The sequence below is a fragment of the Pomacea canaliculata genome, linkage group LG3 (assembly GCF_003073045.1).
Source record: "Pomacea canaliculata isolate SZHN2017 linkage group LG3, ASM307304v1, whole genome shotgun sequence".
Lineage (NCBI taxonomy): Eukaryota > Metazoa > Mollusca > Gastropoda > Architaenioglossa > Ampullariidae > Pomacea > Pomacea canaliculata.
In genome coordinates, this window is record NC_037592.1 from 25,680,701 (window position 1) to 25,703,279 (window position 22,579).

The 22,579-nt window shown below is 36.8% G+C and overlaps 2 protein-coding genes across 12 annotated transcripts in view; one reads left to right on the forward strand and one right to left on the reverse strand.

Moving 5' to 3' along the window:
* LOC112560740 (transient receptor potential cation channel subfamily M member 2-like) overlaps positions 1 to 11,530 on the forward strand; it is a 33,591-nt gene extending 22,061 nt beyond the window's left edge. For 6 of the 7 annotated variants that reach the window (XM_025232767.1, XM_025232772.1, XM_025232773.1 and 3 more), the window contains 15 exons: positions 402 to 635; positions 1,396 to 1,570; positions 1,777 to 1,827; positions 2,019 to 2,033; positions 2,629 to 2,749; positions 3,012 to 3,234; positions 3,568 to 3,695; positions 4,245 to 4,384; positions 6,352 to 6,476; positions 6,871 to 6,965; positions 7,388 to 7,588; positions 8,068 to 8,275; positions 8,694 to 8,813; positions 9,497 to 9,697; positions 10,074 to 11,530. In XM_025232767.1, coding sequence (XP_025088552.1) covers positions 402 to 635; positions 1,396 to 1,570; positions 1,777 to 1,827; positions 2,019 to 2,033; positions 2,629 to 2,749; positions 3,012 to 3,234; positions 3,568 to 3,695; positions 4,245 to 4,384; positions 6,352 to 6,476; positions 6,871 to 6,965; positions 7,388 to 7,588; positions 8,068 to 8,275; positions 8,694 to 8,813; positions 9,497 to 9,697; positions 10,074 to 10,181 — 2,145 coding nt within the window. In that variant the 3' untranslated portion in view covers positions 10,182 to 11,530. The remainder of the gene's footprint in view (positions 1 to 401; positions 636 to 1,395; positions 1,571 to 1,776; positions 1,828 to 2,018; positions 2,034 to 2,628; positions 2,750 to 3,011; positions 3,235 to 3,567; positions 3,696 to 4,244; positions 4,385 to 6,351; positions 6,477 to 6,870; positions 6,966 to 7,387; positions 7,589 to 8,067; positions 8,276 to 8,693; positions 8,814 to 9,496; positions 9,698 to 10,073) is intronic. The other variant, XM_025232771.1, reaches the window with a different exon arrangement.
* Positions 10,719 to 22,579, reverse strand: part of LOC112560742 (centrosomal protein of 135 kDa-like) — a 28,242-nt gene continuing 16,381 nt past the window's right edge. For all 5 annotated transcript variants that reach the window (XM_025232774.1, XM_025232777.1, XM_025232775.1 and 2 more), the window contains 18 exons: positions 22,328 to 22,478; positions 21,892 to 22,139; positions 21,460 to 21,585; positions 20,841 to 20,933; positions 20,244 to 20,306; positions 19,617 to 19,790; positions 19,357 to 19,434; positions 18,780 to 18,931; positions 18,171 to 18,441; positions 17,603 to 17,658; positions 16,958 to 17,126; positions 16,531 to 16,641; positions 16,157 to 16,342; positions 15,159 to 15,368; positions 14,706 to 14,908; positions 14,040 to 14,144; positions 13,425 to 13,577; positions 10,719 to 13,240 (listed from right to left, as the gene is read on the reverse strand). In XM_025232774.1, coding sequence (XP_025088559.1) covers positions 13,117 to 13,240; positions 13,425 to 13,577; positions 14,040 to 14,144; positions 14,706 to 14,908; positions 15,159 to 15,368; positions 16,157 to 16,342; positions 16,531 to 16,641; positions 16,958 to 17,126; positions 17,603 to 17,658; positions 18,171 to 18,441; positions 18,780 to 18,931; positions 19,357 to 19,434; positions 19,617 to 19,790; positions 20,244 to 20,306; positions 20,841 to 20,933; positions 21,460 to 21,585; positions 21,892 to 22,139; positions 22,328 to 22,478 — 2,673 coding nt within the window. In that variant the 3' untranslated portion in view covers positions 10,719 to 13,116. The remainder of the gene's footprint in view (positions 13,241 to 13,424; positions 13,578 to 14,039; positions 14,145 to 14,705; positions 14,909 to 15,158; positions 15,369 to 16,156; positions 16,343 to 16,530; positions 16,642 to 16,957; positions 17,127 to 17,602; positions 17,659 to 18,170; positions 18,442 to 18,779; positions 18,932 to 19,356; positions 19,435 to 19,616; positions 19,791 to 20,243; positions 20,307 to 20,840; positions 20,934 to 21,459; positions 21,586 to 21,891; positions 22,140 to 22,327; positions 22,479 to 22,579) is intronic.

The window sequence follows — 22,579 nt, forward strand, 5'->3', positions numbered from 1 at the left end:
CACACGCTCACTCCAAAACACTCCTCAAAATACAGATTGAAATTGCTGTATTATACATGGAGAAGAATTTATATTCTGTAAATTTTCTAAATAAACCTTAGAGAAAATTGAAGACATAAAGTACAAATAATTTTCTTGATTTCTTAGTAGATAACTCTTCATGAATTAAAAAAAAAAAAAAAGTTGGAAGCTTAATGGGATAGTATATATATAGAAGCTGGTCAAGAATTAAAGTTGTTTCTTAACAGTTTGTGCCTTTATAATGCTGTATTTTACTAAAATTTGAGAGCTTGATGCAAATGGCTGGAAAACTTTGGTCTATTAGATTAAGATTCTCTGACAGTTAAACTTAAAAAAATACTTGGCCACAGGTAAAAACTTCATGATCTTTGTTTTTGCAGAAAAACCCAGAGCTGAAGATAACATCTGAGCTCACAGAGATTGGCATTGTTCTATTGCTTCTTATTGTCTTCTGTGCACTGCGAATTCTTCCCCACTTTATTAATATCATCAGCTTTATGAAAGCAAAATTCTTCGTAAGCATTGGGCTCCTTTTTTTCATTTATCGTGGAATGTTCCTCTTCATTCCTGCGAGCTCAGAACTGGGTCCAATGCTTATTAATATCATTGCAATAGTAAGTGTAATCTTTGAACGAAAAATAATTATTGTTAAATGCTGCTGCCTGGTAGTTTTATTTTACCCATATCAGTCAGTATGTCATTTTATTGATCATGTTTGTTCAAGATATTTTAAAATCAAAATGAATTATTGTGTATCTGCTTTTCACATGTGAAGCTTAATTCTTAATCATATGAGTTTATATGTATATGTGTGTTTTGAGATCAGTATGTTGCTGATGATTATTTATATGTCTTGCCCATTGCAACCATACTTGGAATGTGTAATAGATAATAGCTAGGTTTGAGTCATTATGGAACACTTATTGTATTATTTGTTTTGTTACTAAGCATCAGCTCAACCTTCCTTTAATTTCCAACCAACAATTCAATAATAATAATACAGCAAACTTATATAACACTGTATCCCAGACAGGCTTATGGCACTTAACAGAAAAAAGTTTTCCCTTAGTGGTAAGAGGCTCTCTGCTATGTGGTTATTGCTATTGTTTTGATCACTTGATGTACATGCTAAAATGAAATCTTTCCCTGTCTGTGCTGCAGACTCTATGCTCTATGCAGACTCTCTTGCACAAACATGTACATGAGAGGAGTCTTGAAAATTTATCCGTTAACATTCTCAGGCACAAAATCCTTGAAGTATTTTATTCATAACTTTACATGTCCAGTTTGAAGAATTGGACAAATCTTAAAAATACTCTGGTACAAATTCATTGTCATTGAAAAAGTTCACTTAAAATTGTTTTGGATTTTCAGATGGGGAAAGATTTTAAAACCTGGCTTAAGATCTACTTAATAGTAGCAATAGCAGGAGGCATCACAGTACATGCAGTTATCTACCCCAGTGCAGCTGTCAGTGAGGAAACATTTCGCAGAGCTTTCAAGCGTGCTCTTTTTGGGATTTTTCTGGCAGATATCAGTGACTTGGATGGTGAGTTATGAACAAGAAATTTAAATCTCTTTATGTAATGAAGACAGTGACATGGATGCATGCATTGTATTAACCAGGTAAATAGAGTTTGTTATCTTTCTTGTTCATGATGATGAAAGTAAAGTTAATGAATGGGTTAATGAAATTGAATGGAAAGAGTTTGCTACTTGTTTCTTTGCTTGTTGAATTGAAATGTTATTTTGCAGGTGCTGAATGTTCCACCATGTATGATAAAGAACAAATTAAATATTGCAAAAGTAAGTAAGGCCAAAATATTTATATGTGATAGTGATGACTATGTAGTTTCACATAATAACAATTTTCTTACATGTCTAACTATAGTGTGTACAATGTTGAGAACAAAAAGCATCATCCTTGTTATATACCCTATAAACTATAGTTTGTTTTACTATGCTATTGTAATCACAGAATAATATTATTTTTACAGATAATCAACTGAATGGTAAGGATCATTTTTCTTTTTCTTTCTTCTTTAATACTTAAACAAGTAATAGAAACATATGGTAGTCCTTTGCAACATAAATATAAAGCTGAAAGTTAAAAGGTTCAGTGCTTGGGAAAGAGTTAACCTTATGCAAGTTGTGCTAAAGAATCACTATTTACTTTATTAAACTGTGTTTTATAGAAGAAAGGCAAGTGAAAAGAATTTAATGCCAACAGTGTATGATTACCTCAATGAAATAGCCAGCTATAGTAGCACAGTGCATAGTGCATAATTTTAATGCTAGTGCAAGTTTGATAATATCCTTTTAAAAGACACTATATATAAGATGTCCAAATCTGTTTATTATGTTTTAGTAGAAATGGGACAACCAAAGTGCATGAAGAGCTGCATAGATGATGTAAATTGTACTTTTAAGTCTAAAGCAGTTTAAAGAATTTTTCAAAGAAAAGTTAAAGAGGGCAGTGTCAAACTCAGCTTCAAAATCAATCAATGCTCTGTGTATTGTTAAACTGAGATGCATCTGTCTACCAAAAATATTTTCACATTTACTGCAGAAAACTTAGAACAAAATGTGATGTGTAATTTTCTGCAGCATCAGAAAGGTTATTGCTGGAGACTTGTCCTCACAGAAGCTGGAACAACTATATTATTGTTGGGCAGTACCTTTTCCTGGTCCGACTCGTCCTCTGGGCCACCATATATGCCATGTATACGTAAGTGAACCATATTTAAATAAATGATTGTTGAATTATTATATGAAAGAAAAAGTGTAATTGGTAACGATTCCATCATTAAATTCTTCAAGAATGTAATACAACAAAAACATGGCTAGAATTACTTTATTTTGTTGTCGATTTTGAGATTATTGTTTGTGCTAGTCGGATGGCACTTTTGCTATAACTGCATTCCAGCATTTCTCCCCATACCTTACAGCTCAAACAAAATGCATGGAATTTTTAAACAATACAATTTCAGGGCAACAGTTGGCAGGCTCAGAACTGAATCTATTGAGTTGTGGAAGTATCAGCGCCAAAAGGTGATTCTGGACTTTGAGGAGAGACCCATTTTGCCCCCTCCTCTGACATTCTTCACACACTCTGCATACCTTGTGAAGGGGGCTGTTCAAGTTTTATGGAAGTGTTTTCGTCGATGTGGTGCTATCTGTGGCCTCTGTCTTTCCTCATCAAGCATCTCACAGGTAAATCCTGACTGTCCTAAGCAAGAATTGTAAAATATTAGTTGATAATAAACATACATTTATAGTACATAGTACACGAGTTTGGTTCCTGTAAATAAACCTGAGATTTATTATGGCAATCATTTGCTCATTGCTACATGAAGCACAAAATATCAGCTTTATGTGCAATTAAAAACCACAGTTCTGATTAATATTAGTAGGTATAATTATGACACATTACCTGTACTTGCACTGTTTTACCGGTATTCATATGTATGCATATACGCATTGGACTATTCCATTCTAAACATTTGCATCTGTATGCTTTTTCTTATGCCTGTTTGAACCCCATAGGAAAAAGTAAAAATGAAATTCAGAAGTGTAAAGGATGACATCCACTGGAAAACCCTGATCAACCGTTTTGTGGAAAAGAAAGAGAAGGAAAAGATGGAAGAAACAAGAGCACAGAGTCAAAGTGATAAGTGAGTTGGTCCCTCTGCACCCATTATCTTTAGGAAACCACTGACATCCTTTCATGGCTGCACTTTAAAATATAGTGACAGTAAATAGCACTGTAACATTAATCAGAGATTTACAGAATTTTTTGCTTCACTGTTCTTACTGTACCTCTTTTGTAAGTTCTGTCTAGCCCAGTGGTTCTTAACCTGGGTTCGATCGAACCCTAGGGGTTCGGTGAGTCCGTCTCAGGGGTTTGGCGGAGCCTCCGCCACGGAGGTCAAGACACACCCGCAATTAGTGATGACACTAAAGGGTTCGGTGAAACGTGCACATGAAACTAAAGAAGGGTTCGGTGAATGTGCATATGAAACTTGTGGGTTCGGTACCTCAAAAATGGATAAGAACCACTGGACTCTAGACATTTTGTATGTTAGGGCATCCGTTTAAAACAATCTTTGTTTCTGTTTAAAAAAAACAACCCATTCAGTCTATATTAAGCCTGAACCTAGTCAAGAATATTTGACCTGTGTGTTTGTGTTTGTTTTATGCACATGTGCTCATTTGTGAGAAAGCCTAAATCGCATTTGGGAAGAAGTGAAGCAGCAACAAGTTCTTGGTCGTCAGTTGAATGATCGCATCATGCAGCTAGAGAATCAATTTACCAACACTTGTCTGCTCTTGGAAGAGATGAAGCACATGATTATAAATTTAAGTGAGTACAAAGGAGTTAACTGCTTTAATCTATGATCCTACTTAAATAAGTCGTACTTTCACAAATTTAGCTATATTTAGAATGTATCTTTCTGGCACTAAACTAAGAATTTATCATATTTACCTGCTTTCATTTTTCTTGAAGACTTTCACAGTAATAGTTGGCACTTGCGCCTCACTCCTCCTTAACATTTCTTGTCTTCATCTTTCTAAGGAATTATCATTAAAAAATAGGACTTGATAATTATGAGATGTTTGTAGAGCATGGCATCATACTCAACTGAACATGCATGCAGCTCTAAGTACACAGCTTGTCTAGTAAAGCTACATTGGCAAAGAATTGCAGAGAATTACTAACAGTGCAATTTGCTTGTATCAGAAAGACTTTATAGCCACTGAATTGCGGATGTTAGTTTGAGATCTTGTATGAAAAGCAGTCCAGAGCTTTTTTGAATTTGTTGAATCCTTTAAAATATACAAAAAGTAGATCAATCCTGGGAATAATTGATAATAACAGTATTTTTGAAGCACCAGTTCTTGAAAGAGTAATTCAAGGCACACACATACAAGCACTCATATATGCATGTGGCTGCATACCCACACACACAGAAAAAGGTGTCAACAAGAAAATCATATGCACACAGCTTAATTCAAGCAGATACAGGAAGGTCAGGATTGTGGCAAGAGCTAAAGGATTTCAGAGAAGTTTTGAAAGAAGAAAGAATAGATTTCTGGAGAATTTGGAGGACAATGTGTTCTAGGTGAGTGGGCCAGAAATAGAAAAGAAGGATGGACCCAATGTACCATGTCTGGCTGGAGGGATGCAGATGTGTAAGGTATTGAATGAGGTGATAGATTGACCTAAATTGAGGTCGCACGAGAACTTGTATTGAGTGCATTTAGATATAGGGAGCCCTTAGTGTGCAGCAGAGGAGAGAAGTCATTTGATTGGTCTTCTGCTTCCTGAAGATGAGGTGGGCAGCACTAAACACATTGAAAAATATAGATGGAAGATTCAAGAAACCAGACAAAAAAGATTTGCAGTAGTCATTGTGAGAGAATGACAACTAGAAAAATGTTAATGGTGGCATCAGTAGAAAGATGTCTCCATATCTAGCAATGGTGGTGAGGAACACTGCAGGTCAGTTGAACAGGGTTGGACTGTAAGTCATTGATGAGAATAGTTTATAGTGTATTGAAAAGGCAGGAAGAGAACAAAGAGAAAGTAATTTTCAGTGAGCATAAAGCCTGGTGAGAAAGATGTAATGGTTAATGGTGTCAAATGCATTAGTGAGCTACTTGAATCAGTTAATAGAGTAAATGAGTGCAGAATCTGAAGAAAAGCAGTTTCATTGCTATTGTATTGTCAACTGAAAGGGATTTAGCAGGTTAACATAGGGTTAAGTATTTTTGCTTGAAGGGTTTCCTGTATATCTGAAAATGATTAGACAAAATAGTGGAAGCAGACTATAATCGATTCTTTAGATCACATGTTGGACCAAGAATGATGCCAGCATCTATCCAACGGGAACAGGTTAACCAGGAGGTTTGGCTTTCATTGCAAAGTCGGTGATATATTACAAAACTTCAAACTGATTATCACTTTAGGTCATCAAGTAATAAGGTTTTAATTTCATAGCTACTAAGCACATTTTCTTAAGCTGAAGCAGTCATGATTACAGAATCAACAACAATACCAACCAAGATAAGGAATATTATCAGGGGCATCCTTCCACTGACTGGACACTAAAATACAATACAAAATGACATTTAGTCAGTGTTGAACATGGCACATGCCTTGACTGCAAAACAGACCTATCAGATAATTTTAAAGAAGTCATAGAGGCAGGAAAGCCATCATACCAGCTAGGCCCAGTCTTATTCTCACTTTCCTTTTGTCTTCTTGAGTCAACAGACAACATATGTTTGTCCCCTTCTTCCATTGTTGATGCATTTGTTTCCTTACAGACCCCAAAACTGAAGTTCTTCCGCAAGAACCTAAAAAAATGCTTCATACTGAATCTCGGCAGTCTCCATACTCTGGCACTTTCATCCGTCGGTATCCTGTCTTTGACAAATATGTTCCATGGGAGGTACTTTATTATGTTGCAACACACCCAAAGCATTAAGAGATAGTAAAAGAAATAGTACAAGTTTTTAAACTACTTATGCCCTGCCAGCAACTAATCTATCCATCATAACGAGAGTTACACTTCATCAAAACCGTAAAAAATAAGACTTCCAGGTGATACAATAACAATACTACTGACAATATAAACTAACAAAAAGGAATTAGAGGAAGATTTATGCTGCTGTAAATTCCTGACTGAAAAGGTAAGGAAATGAGAACCAAGTCTTATGGACATAAAAAAATGCTTCTTAATGCTGGTGTGGTATGGTTCTCATTTCTATTATCTACTGATAGTATTTCTAGTATAACTTAATGCTATCTTTCCATTTGAGTGTATGGGCATGTGTGTATGACAGGTACCGTATGAGTCATATGACCCAGTTGTGTATACAGCACCAGTCAGCGAATTCCCAGAAGACATACAGATGTTTGTTGATCCAGATATCTTTGAGTAAGTTTTAAAGAAAAATTACCTTACATTTTTTTTATTGTTCCTTGAAAAATATTATCCAATGATTAGAAACAAAATCTGCCATGAAAATTGACCATCCAAAGAAACCAAAAAAAAAAAAAAAAAAAAATATTTGACACTTTAAAGGCCAGCTTCAGCTGTTCTGTCACTACACTATTCTTTTAGTCCTTCCTATTTGTCTTTATGCTTCTACCCACCTTTTCTAAAAAATTTTTTGTTTAGCTGTACAACTTTCCGTAGAGACATTGAACACAAGCTGTTGTACCACATTTTCTGACGAGCTAACTGACCTTATCACTAGAACCTGGCATGCAGTCTTCCAGCAACATGCAACACTATAACACACGAGGGCTGAGTCCATTCACCACAGCCGTGCTTGTCATTTAAATTTTCTTTCTTAGGATAAAGCGACTTGCAGAGGAACGCCAATTGTCAGGAGAAGAAACAAGTGATTTGCCACCACTGCCTGAATTTTCACCAGTCTATAATACTACGTGCATCATCTCCATTAATGGCGTCAATGCAGAATTAGACAGAACGTCCTGGATCACAGTTGATGGGCAGCCACTATATTATAAAGTTGATGCCTCCAACATTCCGCAGTGAGTGCTACATCTTGAGTTCTCTGTGGCTTGTATTCAAATTCTGGGTTTAAAGCACCTGAATTTTCATTGAGCAAATGACTTGATAACAGCTGGGTTTCCAGGTAGATGTGTTGAATGTGCACCTACCTCTTTATATAGAGTTTTTTGAATATATTTAAAATGAATTGTACATGAAATGAACATATACTACAGTCTTGTTTTCATCGATTCCCCAAACCCAGTTAAGAGTGAACTTTGTTTTCTTATTTAAAAAAAGGGGGGGGAGGGGTGTAACAATTTTTTTGGAGATAGGATGCAGAAAAGATCAGGGCTGTGGAAGGAGAAAACCTCTCCTTCCATAAGCCACACCCTAGACATAGTAGACCTCTTATGTTCATTGCCCATACAGCCTTTGAGATTCTTTACCATTACCTTTTTGTCCCCCATTTTTTCAATAGACCTATATATATGTATGTGTGTATTTTTTTTTAATCCAGGAATCCATTAGGAAGGACTGGCTTGTGGGGTCGTGGCAAATTTTGGCGCTGGGGTCCCAACCACAAAATTGTAGCAGTCATCAGCCGCTGGCGAAGAAAATATTCTGCCAAGGGTCAGCCTTTGGGTCACATGGTGGTTGATGGAAAGCGAGTGCTTGAGTTCATTGCTGTCAAGCATCCAACCACTGGAGAGCTAACTCTTCCAGGAGTATGCAGACACTGCTTTTTCCCTCTTGCATCTTCTCAGATGTTAAGCTGATAGCACCACAAGCTAGAAAAACCGGCAATAATGCTCTTTAGGAGGAGAGAGAAAATCATCTCTAGCCCTGTTTTACACAAAACCAAGCACATGTTAACTCTCATAGGCCAAATTGTACAAACTGCAGAGGTTTGGTAGACGTAACAACTTTTCAACATTTGACAATTCTGCAGCATTTCAGCTTTAATATCTTTTAAAACAATAGCCAGATGTTAGCACTGATTACAACAGTTGGTGTTTTAAAGAGGTGACAAAAAAAATTTGATCTCTGTCATGTCATGGTCAGCCTTCTATTAGATAACACCTACTTTAGGGTAGTACCAGTCATTAAATATTTGAAACATTCATTCTTTCTGCTTACTTTTAGGGTGATGTTTATGGTAGAACAACAGCTTACAGTGTCTTATGTGAGGAATTCCTTAAAAGTGTGTTTTTGGAGCAAGATGTGGAAGGCAGCCTTAAGCTGGATAAGGAGGACATGATTAGGGTAAGTACCTGGATTAGGGAAGAACCTTTTTTCATTCACACCTGTGACATTTCATGCAGTTCTTAAAGGTGAGCCTATGTTTCACCATTACCAGCTAATCATCTAAGATTCAGGAAGCAGGAAATGATTAGTACTTAGAAATAGGTTTAAATGTGTACATGAAGACATGAGTCATATGTTTTTATTGTTTTTCTATTTTATTTGTGTTTGTTGAAGCTTGTCACTGTGTAATTGACATACAGCATTGTTGCTTAAATCATTGGGTTTGTTTTTTTTATAGTCTATTGATATTAAGTTTGATGAGAAAAGACTCTGCTCAAATTGCAGTCTAAAGAAAATAGTAATAATTTATATAGAGCCTTTCCAAAGGTTTGCTCATAGTGCTTTACATAAATTATACATAGGCTAAATCATCAATAACCATGCACCCATATTCACATATGACAGACACACTCACTTCTACAACACACACCCACTCATATACAAAGTAAATAGAGACACACGTTATGCATGCTCATGGTCAGGTCAGGGTCATGGTGAAGTCAGTCATTGTTCTGAAAGGATGTGTCTTAAATTTAGACTTAAAGGTGGTAAGAGAATCAGAGTGACAGATAATTCTAGGCATCTATTCTAGAGTGTATACATATAGGTCTTCTTAATAAAGTAAGCTTGCTTTTTTACAGTTCTTTGCTCAATTTGCTCGCTCATCCAATCCATCCACATCTTCTGACAAAGATACAAGCCAGTCAAGTGGATTCACTTCATCCATCTTGTACAGAGGTTACATTGATAGTGTACTTAACACTGATAATGCTTGGCGAGAAGCTGAAGTATGGAACTTCCATTATAACGAGCAGGACATATTTGATGAAAAAATTAAAGAGGTAAGTAGGCTGGCAAGTAGTTTGTGAGGTTAAACATATCCAGGATGAGCAATGGGAAGGAAGCCTTAATTATCAAACCAGTACAAGCATGTATTGCTAGCTGTTTTTCTGTTGTTCAGTAAGGTCTTCCATATCTTATTGAGGCTGTGTTCAAATATGCTGAAATGACATTTCTAGCCCAACAGAGTACAAAGGAGTAAATCAGAAAAATTTTCAAGATAGCCTCTTCAACCAGGAAATTTTTTTTTTTAAAAAACCATTAATATAAACCATTTAAGAGATCTGATACTTTCATCATTTATATTATTTGTATTTCTCTTGATTGTAGATTAAATGGGTCATCAGGTTTGTTTGTTTTCTTTTTTCTTTTTTGCAGAGAGCAGAAGTTTGGCGAGAAGTGACACCTTACATGCATCTTCATGGCAACCTGGATACAATTGTTATGACAGCAGCCCGTATTCATAATGCCTATTATGTTGAATAGGTGGACATATTGTATAATTATACCCGAATTTTGTGTTATCCAGATCGACATGATAGTGAAGGACTTTATGCCATGTCATTTTCTAGGTAACATTTCAATTCCAGAATGTGGATTTCAATAATCTAAGTAAGTCATAATGTTTGTACAAAACATGGGTATAACTTTCATTCTTGAATGATTTTTGTTTAGCTTATTCTCGTCAACTTCATGATGTGCTGTGCTCCAGTGGGAAAACTATTGTATCTTTAACATGATCCTGTTGGTCTTTTATTGTGGTGAATGTTTGTTTGCAGAATAAACTAAGAAAGGTGCAGAATATTTCTCTCATCTCCTTCAGCTTGTGTGTTTGATTGATTTTCATAATTTTTATCCTTTAATCGTAATATGAAATACTTTGGGACAGTTTGTCCCTTTTGGTCCTTATCATGCAAATGCATTGGCATGCATTATACTTCTGCATAATGACCAGAATGGATGAAAGAAAAGATTCCATACATTTTCGCTTCACTGCCTATAATTACTATATCACAAAAAATGTCTAAGAACATCTTTTTTATTGGTTGGATGTAATTACCATGAAGTTCTTTTTTTCAGTAATGAAACAGTTACGAAAACTACTATAATACATGCCAAAGATGATGCAAAACATAGGCAGTCTGTTGCATTTTGATAAAAACTGGCACACAAATATGCAACATTCGCATCTGATTTTGAAGAGTGAGAAGTTATTGTAGTCCACATTTTACATTTGTCTTACAAATAAGTATTTCAGAAATAAGTTTTTTTGTTCCAATAGAAAATACTCCTTGGGTCATTCACCAAAAATGTTTTCATAAATGTCCAGACACCATAAAGTATATAGGGTCAATCATTGTCTTTGCCTGCTTTACGCATCCTTAACTGGTACTTCTCAACAGTTTTCTCTTTTCTGGACAGAATTGCCACCTTTACATGGCCAGAGAGCATGCATGCCTCTAATTCAAAAAGTTAAGGAGGCTAAAGATTTGGCCACTGAGAGTACCACCCAAAAAATCAAATGGTAAAGCAGATGCTAAACTAGACTTTAATAGGCTGATGATCTGCAATAGGGAACCTTGTTAAACATCCATTGGCTGAAATGAAGATGCAGGACGTATGTGGTTTCAAGATTGAGCTCTTGTGCACTTTTTTCCCTTCTTTTTCTCACTCTGACACAGCATTACTGGGGATACAGTGAAAAGGTGTTGAACAGGGGCAGTATCTTTTGTGTCCTCTTTTTCCAAAAGAAGAAATGGATGTTTTTATAATAAGCACCATAAAGATTACACTCACCTTCATTTAATAACCATCACACTTAGCCCCAAAATAAAGAGGAAAAAAACAACATATAGAAGAAAACAAAAGAAAAAACTTTAGTCGCAAAAAACATTTTGATAGAGTAAATAGTCTGAACAGTAACCAATCAAACATGCATAATGTATCCTTTGATAATTTACATATAAATCTTAAATACAATAGGACAGAATAAGATTTTGCATAACTGCATTAAGGGATGTCCCAACATTGAGTTACACATAATTTAAGTGGACGGAATGTTAAAAATATAAACATCTCAAATGTGTTGGTTAATATATCTAGAAACAGCTGTATGAAATTACATTAACATTTGTCATCTCACATAAAAATCTGTATGAAAAAACTTGCATCCATTTATACATTGAAATAATAAAAAATATTACTTGAATAATTTTTAAAGACTTGTCTCGCATCTCGTTTTCGTCCCCTTTCAAACTTGAGAAGTAAAAACTAGCATATAAAATGTCATCAGCTATCAACTGTTAGTTTCAAGCTGAAAGTGCATCAGCTCCAAGGTTGTTAAAGAAAATAAAAAACCTCTTGCATTTCTAAGCTGGATGTAGTGTCACATATGGATGCCATGCAGATACAAGATATCCTTAAGCATATACATGCTCCTCAAGTCCACTACTCTCATGAGACTGCTATCATGAAAAACTATTTATCACAGACAAGCTGATCACAATGGCCAGAGATTTGCTTCTATTGTAAGATCTGAGGTAGTGTATGTTTCTGTTATTTTTAAATCATTAAAATTCTTTTTTTCTTTTATTTTGAATAAATGTTCCACATAGTGTGGAGGCTTTCAGTATCAATGGTATTAACCAATATTTAAAGTGTAAATCCATATATGAAAAGGGAAAAGACTAAATTACCTATCATTAGAAGAATCCAGTGGAGCAATGTATGAGGATTGGATAACACCACCAGAAACCTCACACATTCTTACATGTAAGTACACTGTAAAGACACTATTTTTACTTATTATTTTGTAAGACAATTTACTAAGTTCCAGATTTTTGGTTGCTGCAGGATTCTACAAAAGTCATGATAATAGATTCAAATTTGTGTCGTACATATTTACTGAGCAATTCTTCTAATCCAAATCTGAGATGAATCTCAACTTAGAATTTACTATTTAATTGAAAATGACTTTATAGACTAATAGGAGAAGCTGATGAGTTAATCCTAAGATCATAAATTTTCCAAAACTGTTGCATAAATGCCTCAAAGCTGACAACTGATTTTTTTGTTTAGGGGTGGACCCCAATACATAATGGCATGCACAAATTTGGAATAAATGTCAATATCTAACAACTATGTGTTTTCCCAAGCAGTGGTGATACATAATACACAAACAGAATACAAAATAAATCCACGGCAACCGGTAAGAGAGAGCTTTTAAAGTGGTCTACACAGCTGGAAACATGCTTCTTTCAAATCAAAATATGTTAATGACATCACTATCCAGGAGAAGCAACCAGCCATCATGCAAACAGCTGAGACCAGGTCATTCTACAGGCTGATGATGCATGTCATCTCTCTATCTCATGCATTATATTGAAACAGCAAGCAAAAGCTACATGACAAATGGCAGCGGTCACAGAACGTCGTGGCCATAGGTTTTTGGCATGGTGTCTAGGTAATCGGAGTCAAGGTAGCTGCGGTCTGGGGAGCGCTGACGAACACTTGCAGCAAACGATGTGTTGGGGCTGTTGCGATACCTATGAACCAAGAGAGCAACTGCATACCCAAATTCAGATTTTATTCACGTTAAACCAAAAAAGTGTTTGAAAAATAGAGGCGAAATGGACATTCCCTAGTAATCTCCCATGCATACAGTTTAATTTTGCAGTAAATGCAATCTGCAATTTAAGAGACAGATACAGATAGAGCAAGAGAACTTACCTAGGTGGAGGACTAAGAGACCTTGATCTTGATCGAGATCGTGGAAGAGTTCGTTCACGGCTCAGTGAGCGAGGTAGGTGCTCTCCAGAGTATTCTGATAATGTTAAAGGTGGTGCAATGCCATTACGTCTTAGTTCTTGGACTGCTCGATCCCTACAAAGAAAACAGAACCTGGCATAACCTCCACCATCTGTGGCATTTTTAGTGTTCTGCACATGAGGCCTGCTGTGATCAGTCTTAACTGCATGCAGTGATCATCTTCAAGAAATCTTTTCATTTCTTAAAATCTTCCTTGTTCATTTTGAGCATTCTGATATTCATCAGAAGGGATGTTCTTCCACATTCTTGCCACAAATTGAAATGAAAGAAGTATTCAAGATTTTGTGGATTATTTAGGATTTTGTGAAATATAAAGGCTATATCTCAGCACACACACAGACGGAAACAAAAGTGTGCTATTCACTTAGAAGAAAATGGGGTGAACGAGTAGGCATGGAAGATAAGGTTAACAAATAAAGCTAATACAAAGATTTTTTTTTTTTCAAATGGCAATAATACTACATGTGGGTATGATTCTGTTCTTAGATTGGTGCAAGTTTTAAAGAACCTCCTTACCTTTCAAATTTTTCATTTGACAACTGCCGACGAAGTCGCTCTACATCTCCCTCAAGTTCAACATTGCGAGTCCTTAGCGAGGCAATTTCACGACTCTGGCTTTGACTGGAATTGTATGAGCAATATATCTTTTATTTTTTGAGTCAGTCTCATGACAAGAAGTATACAAAAGCTTATTCCAACTGGTAAGGAGTACAATAATAATCTGCCTAAAGAGCAGCTGTTCATTTATAGCAGTGTCAAATTATTCCTATGAATACTAATGCTGCTGTAAAACCCATCGAAGCTGCTAATCAGGCGACAATCTGCCATTCTCTATCCCAGTCAGAAGTGGGTTTAGGAGACGTTCCAGGACAAAGGGAACAATAAGGGTCGTCCCAAGACCTTAATGTCATAGAAGAGCGAGGTGTTAGAGCAGTCATTTATCTTAGAGCCAACTTTTCTGAGTGCGATGCCCATCTCTTCTCCTTCACTGCCTTTCCTTCCTAAACTCTCCAGTCAGGCACCCAGTCCACAGCTGGGTCAGCTGAAGGAAGCACCTTACATCACAAGTAATGAGCTGGCCTCTGCGCACACCTTTGGGTTCAGACAGCATTGCTCTAACCACTAAGAATCAAGGAGGCATTGTTTGAAAGCTAACAGCATCTTAACAAGGAGTAGCCTTACGTCTTGCTGTCATTAAGAGACAGGCGATCTTTCAGCATCTGAATCTCAGTGTTGCGTTCCTGGGATAGCAGCTGACCCTGGAACTCTTTTTCACGGTTGGTCTGTAATAGTGCCTCAAGGTTTTTGACAGTGGCACGCTCCTGACTCAACTGACTTTGTAGCAACTCACTTTCTTGTCGCAGGTCCTCCACCAAAGATTGCAACTTTAAAGCAAAAGAACATCTGATTAAACAAAAATAAAGAAAACCCTATAATTCTGAGTATGGTTCTCTATGTGTATGTTTATAGACAGGGAATGGGGAGGAACAAGTGAAAGAAAAAAAATAACTCTGAATGATCAGGTGAAAGATGCAGTCTGATTCCTTAAGAAATGAACAGATGTAACACTAAAGGAAGTTGACCAAAGATTAAAGAAGGAATAAGCAAACTTGCTGGCAACAAATCCCAGGGTACCTGTTCTTTATCCAGGTGCATGGCAGTTAGTTTACGCTGCAGCTGTTCTTTCAGAGCATCCAGTTGCGCAGCATTCTCTCGGGCAGCAGTGTAGTCTGCACGCAAAACTGCCTTCTCATCTTCTGTCTGGCGAAGATTCTCCTCCAGTGTTGTGACAGAGCGCGTAAGGGAGATCACCTGCTGCTCATAGGACTGCTGGGCATGAACATGCTGTGAAGAAGAGCAAAGGTTAAATACTGCTGCCAGAACCACACTCCTACTTGCCAATGTCAGCAAGCACTTTACTCATCAAACACATCTAATTTTCCATCAGTACCTTGCACTCCTCTTAAATACAAGACCTCCCAATCAAAATGTGAACACACTTATATCCAAAGTTTGGCATAACTAACTGCTTCTAAAGAAATTGGATGTACACAGCATCCTTGCAAACAAGATTGTAAGTGAAATGTGCTGCTGAAAAAGAAAAACTTCACTTTGGGCTTGTGCTCACTTCAACTGTTTGTAGAAATGAGGAACGATATGAAACGAAATCATTTAAGTTTAAATGAAATTTATCAGGGCCTTTCTCATATTTCAACATGTCCAGATCAATTCAGTGGGGTGAATATATTTACAATAATTAGAATGTTGTTTTGCAGATCACATTTTACACAGCTTGGTGCATACATTTGTGCACCCTCTTCAATAATATAATAAAGTATGGCGACGTCTGAATAATTTTTACATAAGAAATGTAAGACCATTTTTAAAAAAAGAAATACAACCACTGGCATAGAAATAGGAAGACGCTTAGTCAAAGACCAAAATTTTTCTGCCTGTTCCCTTCTTTTAGAAAAAGATTGTGATAAAAAAATCATACAAAATGGCTCACATCAATTACCGTAACGTTATAACTTTTGAAAACCTTGATTCCTCTGAAGAGTTTGTCAGTTCTTTCAAACCCTTAAACTCTAAAACCAAAACATTTCACTATTTATAAGCTGTAAACTTGTCACCTCTTCAATCTCTCGCTCCAGGTTATCAATTTTGTCGTGCATACGTCGCAGTTCTGATTCTTTCGTCATTAACTCCAGCCGTAGATTGGAACCCTCACTCTCCAGCTGGTGAGACGTGGTCTGGTACTGCTCAGCCTCCATGGACAGCTTTCGGTACTGGTCAAGAAGATCGGAACGTTCTTGCTCCTGTGCAAGTGGACAGCACCAATGAGTTGAACACTCCTGTTTTGTCCTAAGTAACCAGCAGTCATCCTTCTTATACTCTCATAAAGATTCATGCATCATACTACAAGTCAAGTCCTGCTAATGAACAGCACTCTTTGAAGGATCTCTTATGGACTAGCAAAATTCACTAGCATAACTCAAAGTATTGCCTTTGTGGCCAGCAAATCCTCCACTCGTCTGACTTCCAGAATGTACTGCTGAGCCTGAGTCTTAAGAATCTCACGCTCTTCAAGGGTATCCTGCAGCTCTCCATTTAGCTTCTGTTTTTTCAATACATAAAAGGAAAAATGTTATGAAAACAGAGAAAAGGAAATGCACTATCATCTTTCAACTGGACATGCACATTGGTGAAGTAGACTCATATACAGGCAATAAAGTTAGCTCACATTTGATTTGTTCCAACTAAAAACTGTTTTAAAACATAATTAAAAGTGTACAATTATAAAGATTTATAATGTTCTAATTAGCTCTGTTTTTCCTCTCTCACACACAACTTCAATTCTCCCCACAATGAATAATGAAGTTAAAAACAAAACAATGCAAGTCTCTCTTATTCCACTGATACTGCTAGAGTACCTGATTTTCTTTGCTCATCACAGTCAAGTCATCTTGCAACCGTCGGTTTTCACGCATAGCTATATCTCTGGAGCGACTTGTTTCCTGTAGATCTTCATTGGTACCATCAAGCTGTCGTCTGAGACTTTTCACTTCTCTGTCCTTTAAACTAAGGTTGTCATTAGCATGTCTGAAAATTTTAGAGAAACATAAAAACTGTATGTTCTCAGTAAATGTCCTTAGAAAAATTGCAACTGTGAATACATATACATATGTGTCTGCAAGAGAAAAAACCCCCAAAGATGAAATATAGCCTTGTTTGTCTATCAACCTTTGCACATTTTTTGTACACATAAAAACTAACAAAATTATATAAAAGTTCCATTACTGTAAGCCATGGTATAATCATTCTCTCCGTCTGAAATGCAGGTAAGTTTCCTATGAGCAGTAATTATTTATAGTTAAATAATAAATACATTTTAAATCAATCTTTACTATAATTACTAAGATTTAGGCCTTAAGTATCTTAGACATATTTGAACTTGTACATGCACATGCCCACAACCATACCCACAAAAAAAAAAAACCTCGTGCATATGTGCATGCACACCTCTAATTAGTCAACCAATATCATACTCGTATAATAATAGCACATATAACACTCACTGTAACTGGGCTTCAAGTTCACCAACGCGTACTTTCAAATCACTGATTATGCGTTCCTGTAAGTACAATCCCAACTTTGTTTATCAGGAATAAGGAAGATAATAAAAGATGAGAGATTGGGTTCTGTCTGATCTTTAAAAAAGGGACAAAATAAATCATTCAACTGAAAAAAATACTAAAATTTAACAGATCTTGAGAAAAATATGTAGAAAAAAGAAACTATCTTGACGACCGGATCGATAAACTTTAATATAACTCCATTTGCCATACTCTCTTAGTTCAAACAAGTAAGATTTTCCTCTATTCTTTTGTTCTCAGGCTGCCCACAGAACCTATTTCACAAGCTTTTCCTTCCTGATTCTTCCCCAATTTATTTGTTTTTAGCATGCTGATTACATGTTGCAGAGGCCGTGTGTTTTGTGCATTACAGTGTCATTGTTAGTGCTTTTTTGGTATATTTTCTTGTGTTATTATTCCTAGTCACTACAGACTGCAACCTGTTTTGGTTGTGATGCTGCATGATACTAAAGTTCAAATGAATTAAATTAATGTAAGTTAATGATCTTACCTTGTCGTGAAGCTCTGCATTGAGATAAGCCACTTTCTCAGTCTTTTCATCAACAGCGATCTGCAGTGCATCTTTTTCTCTATCGACAGCTGCTAGAGTTGTTCTCATGGCAGACATTTCATCTCGCTGCACAGCTGCCATGCGCTGTGCACTTGTCAGCTGATCTTCCAGACTGATGGCCCTCTCTTCTTGGGCCTGCAGCTCTTTCTCACGGCGCAGCAATCGCTGTTGAGTGTCAGCAAGAGACTTCTCTGTCTCCTCCACAATCATCCTGCCATCACATGTCAAAAGCTCAAACTGCCAATAAGTCTTGGTTACAGTTTGTTAGGATATACAATTTAGTGATTTCACAGACTAAAAATGAGAACAATGAAACATGAAATGTCCTGATCATCAGGCAATAATGTAACCAACAGTCTTCGTTCAAAACTATGCCAGTATAATCAGCTTTGTGCCCCAGTGACACACACAAGTTTTAATCAGCTTTGATCTGTGTATTTCAAAGATTTCATTTTTTACCTAATACTAAGAGAACTGTGCTTTGCTAGCACTAGATATCTGTTAATACTATAAGGACAAACCTAAAATTAGAGCTGACATTAGACATACTTCAATTGCATAGCTGAAGTTTTCTGGCGTGAGGAATCTTCGTCCATCTGGTTTAGACGCAGGGCTTGATCCTTGACTTGGTCCTCCATGCACTTGACGTCTTCCTTCAGGTTGGCCACACGCACCAAAAGTTCGTCCCTCTCTGCTTGTACCTACAGAATGCCCAGCACCTTAAATATTACAATTTTCACCAGCAAACATGATTTTGATGTAAGTTTCTCCTATGCATACAAGCAGCATGTCAAGCAAAATCTCACATCACTTCAGGAACTGGTTCTCTTAATATCATGAATCCTCAATATCTTCACTCGAGCACAGGAGTTCTTATCAACAGATTTCAAAGCTTTATAATATTACCTCTACTTAAAGCTACAGACCTGTACAGTTATTTGCATTTAAAAACCAGAAAAGACCCAACTGGTAATGACAACAGCTCTACACCTCCAAAGAACACCACATGACAAACTGATATGTAAGACAAATTAAGAATGCAAGGGGAAGCACTTTTAGCAACTCTTTGAAGTTTCTAGCTGATAATGTTAGCTCAGAAGATAATGGTATGTGGCCAGCTGCTTACTGTATGGAGGGTTGATTCCAGGTCCTCCACTCTCTGTTCCAGTTTGGCACGATCAGAAAGAGAAGATTCAGTGGCAATCTGACAAAATCAAGGAAACAATTGCAGTAAATTAATGGAATTTTCATATGTATTTGCATAGAATAAATTTTTCTTACTTTCATTGAGTTACTGAGCAGTAACTATCATACTTCTAGGTAACAGTACTGCAGAGTGCCAGCATTAATGACTATGTTTCTTTTATGTGAGAAGACACAACCTACTTTAATTCGTTCTCGCAGACTATCACGCTCTGTGGTCATGCGCCGCAAGTCAGATATTGCATCATCTCGCTCATTTTCGACACGTCGAAGGATGGCCTGGGCTGCCAGAGAAGTCTTGGGGGACTTTGGTGATGCTATCAGTTCTCGTCTGACAAGCATTAGCTCTTCTTTGGTCTAGAAAATAAAAAGTCAGAGAAACATTCAACTTATATGATGAATGAAGCTACAGATATTCACATGTTTATTTCTCTGCCCTTTTAATTACCCAATGCAGAAGATCCTTCTGAAGGGGCGCATGGTAGCATAGTGGTTAAAACACTCACTTGTCACCATTGCAGAGAAAGGCCACAGGTTCAGATCTCCTCAGTATGTTCTATGACAACACCACCTGTCAGGGAGTTTTCTCCAGGTATTCCAGTTTCCTTCCCCTACTCCCTACTCCCTTTATAGTTCAAAATCACCTCTAGGCGGAAGTACTTTTCCACCAGCGCAAACAAACCATGATCCCCTCTGTCTCTGCCAGAAATGCCAGTGCATGAATATTAGCCCATGCATATCTCTCTCAATAGGCATGCATGAGATAGGTGACCTTGAAGGTTTACTCATTTTTACTCAATGTGTACTCACTTCTTCATACATGTTGTTAAGTTTGTCTCGTTCTGCAGTCAGCACCTTCACATTGGCTTGGATCTGAAAAATGTCATTAAAAATTGTTCAGCATATCCCCCAAAATTACTACCAATAAAATAATAATAAAGAACCTATAGTGAAAATTTCATGATGGCGGCAAGTTCAACATCTCAAAAAAATTAAGTTTTATTTTTATGATAAACAGTTACAGAAGCCCAGCTTGAAAACTAGAAAAACAAGAAAGGGAGGGAAAGATGGTCAGGAAAGGAGACCTCCAACTCTCGGAGGTATTCACAAAAGAGGTGGTCTTAGGGACCATATTGAAAACCTCAATGGCAGTCACTCGACCATTAAGGCAATTGGGCAAGGTTTTTGAATGTAGGATTTAGAGAAGAAAGAGAAAAAATTTCCAGTACTGCACATCTGTCTTTTGTGACAAGAATAACACGAACTGTGCAGGTGGGAATGAACTAGATCATTCTGACAAACAGTAGTCACCTTCACGGATGAAAAGGAAAACATAGGTGACCAATTAAAAGAAAAAAACTTATCCAAAGTCACAAGATAATGTTTTTTGACATAAATCTTAGCTACCTCTGCCATGTGGCGCTCAAACTTATCCAGTAAGTTCTTCAATTCATCCCTTTCTCGTGTTAAGCGCAGCAGTTCTGACTCTTCGGCTACACTCTGTGCATCATAGACAAACATTTTCCTCACTGGCACATGCAAATTCTTTTTTTTTTTAAATATGCTCCTGCATGATTCTTTATTTACAAAGAAGTCACTATTGTTTTATTGTTTCCTATCATGCATATATCGGGCTGCAAGAACAACTTCTACAATGATCATGAAAACGATTTGCCATATGAAATCATATCATGCCTCTGTATCACAAGGCTCAGCTAACAAAGGAAAATAAGCCAGATTTTCTGATTCTGGACAACAGGATACATAATAAAAGACCAAGAAACAAACTAAATAAAAAAAATTAATAAAAATGAACAACTTAAAACGATAAAAGTTTCTTTAAAAAAAAAGTCAATAAGCCAAAACATGTAACTTTACAATTTAACATTCTGCAATTGAAAAGTTACAAGATAACTAATATTTGAATAAAAAACACACAACTAAAGGAAAGTTAAAAATGTATCAAATATTTACTGAAAGAAGGAAGAAACAGAAGGAGAAAAAAGGGAAAGTGTGACCGAGATACCTTGGTTGGAGTGAGTCGTGATGGAGTTACAGATCGTTTCAGAGCCTTCAATGTCTCATACTCCTTCTTATAATACTCTTTTTCTTCCTCCAAAACTCTCACAATAGCTTCATGCTGAGCCACCATCTTTTCATACACACACAAATAGGTGAATTCTTTCCTTTCTTCAGTATTTAATAAAAATCTAAAACTTTCTTTACATTAACAGAAGTGTGCTTCTATTTATTCGAGTATTAGAAAGAGTGTGTGTGCGCCTGCACATGCATAAGCTGGCCTGTATATGCTTAATAAAGTGGCACAAATGTGGGACACAAAATGGTGACAATGTAAAAATGTGCAATATACTACAATTGGTGACACCAAATTATGCAATGAAATAAGCACATTCCAAGTATAGCCAGAAGATCGTGAGCTTTTCAGAAGTGAACAAACCTTTTTGTCAGGCCTTTCCCTCACAGGACTCCCTGACCTTGAAGAAGGTCGAGAACGGATGGGACTGGAACTTCGTGGAGGCTCCCCCCGAAGCATTCTTTGCAGAGCATCAGCTTGCTGCCGATAATACTCACGCTCTTCCTCAATGCCACGTATAAAAGCATCCAGCTTACTGGGTATCTTACCCTTCTTGGTGCTGGGCCCATTCTTTCGCTTTAGCCGTTCTATTTCTAGCACCAGTTCTTTTTCTGTAACAAAAAAATGAAATTTTCCTTGTTCAGCTCATGCTTACATTTCCTGACACATAAGGTGCCAGCTGTTCATAAGCATTCTTAACAGGAGCCAAATGAATATTTAACAATAAAAACTTCTAAGTATCAAGAATATAATGCAAAGTACTCTGAAATTATACACATAAAGGAATAAGTTTTATAACCATTGGCAGTCAGTTTGTTGGCACGTTGTATCAGGCGCTTCTTTTCTTCCTGAAGTCTGTCCAGCAGGTCTTCCAGCTTTAAGGTGTCTGCTTCTCGAACTGTCAATCGTGCTTTCATGTCAGCATAGTCCTTGGCTAATCGACTGTTCTCCTGTACAGAAGTAATGGCAAAAGCACTTTTAGATGCTTCATAGCAGTAATGATAAATGAACAGTCCATTCTTTTTTTCTTTTGGCAGTGATTTTAGGACTG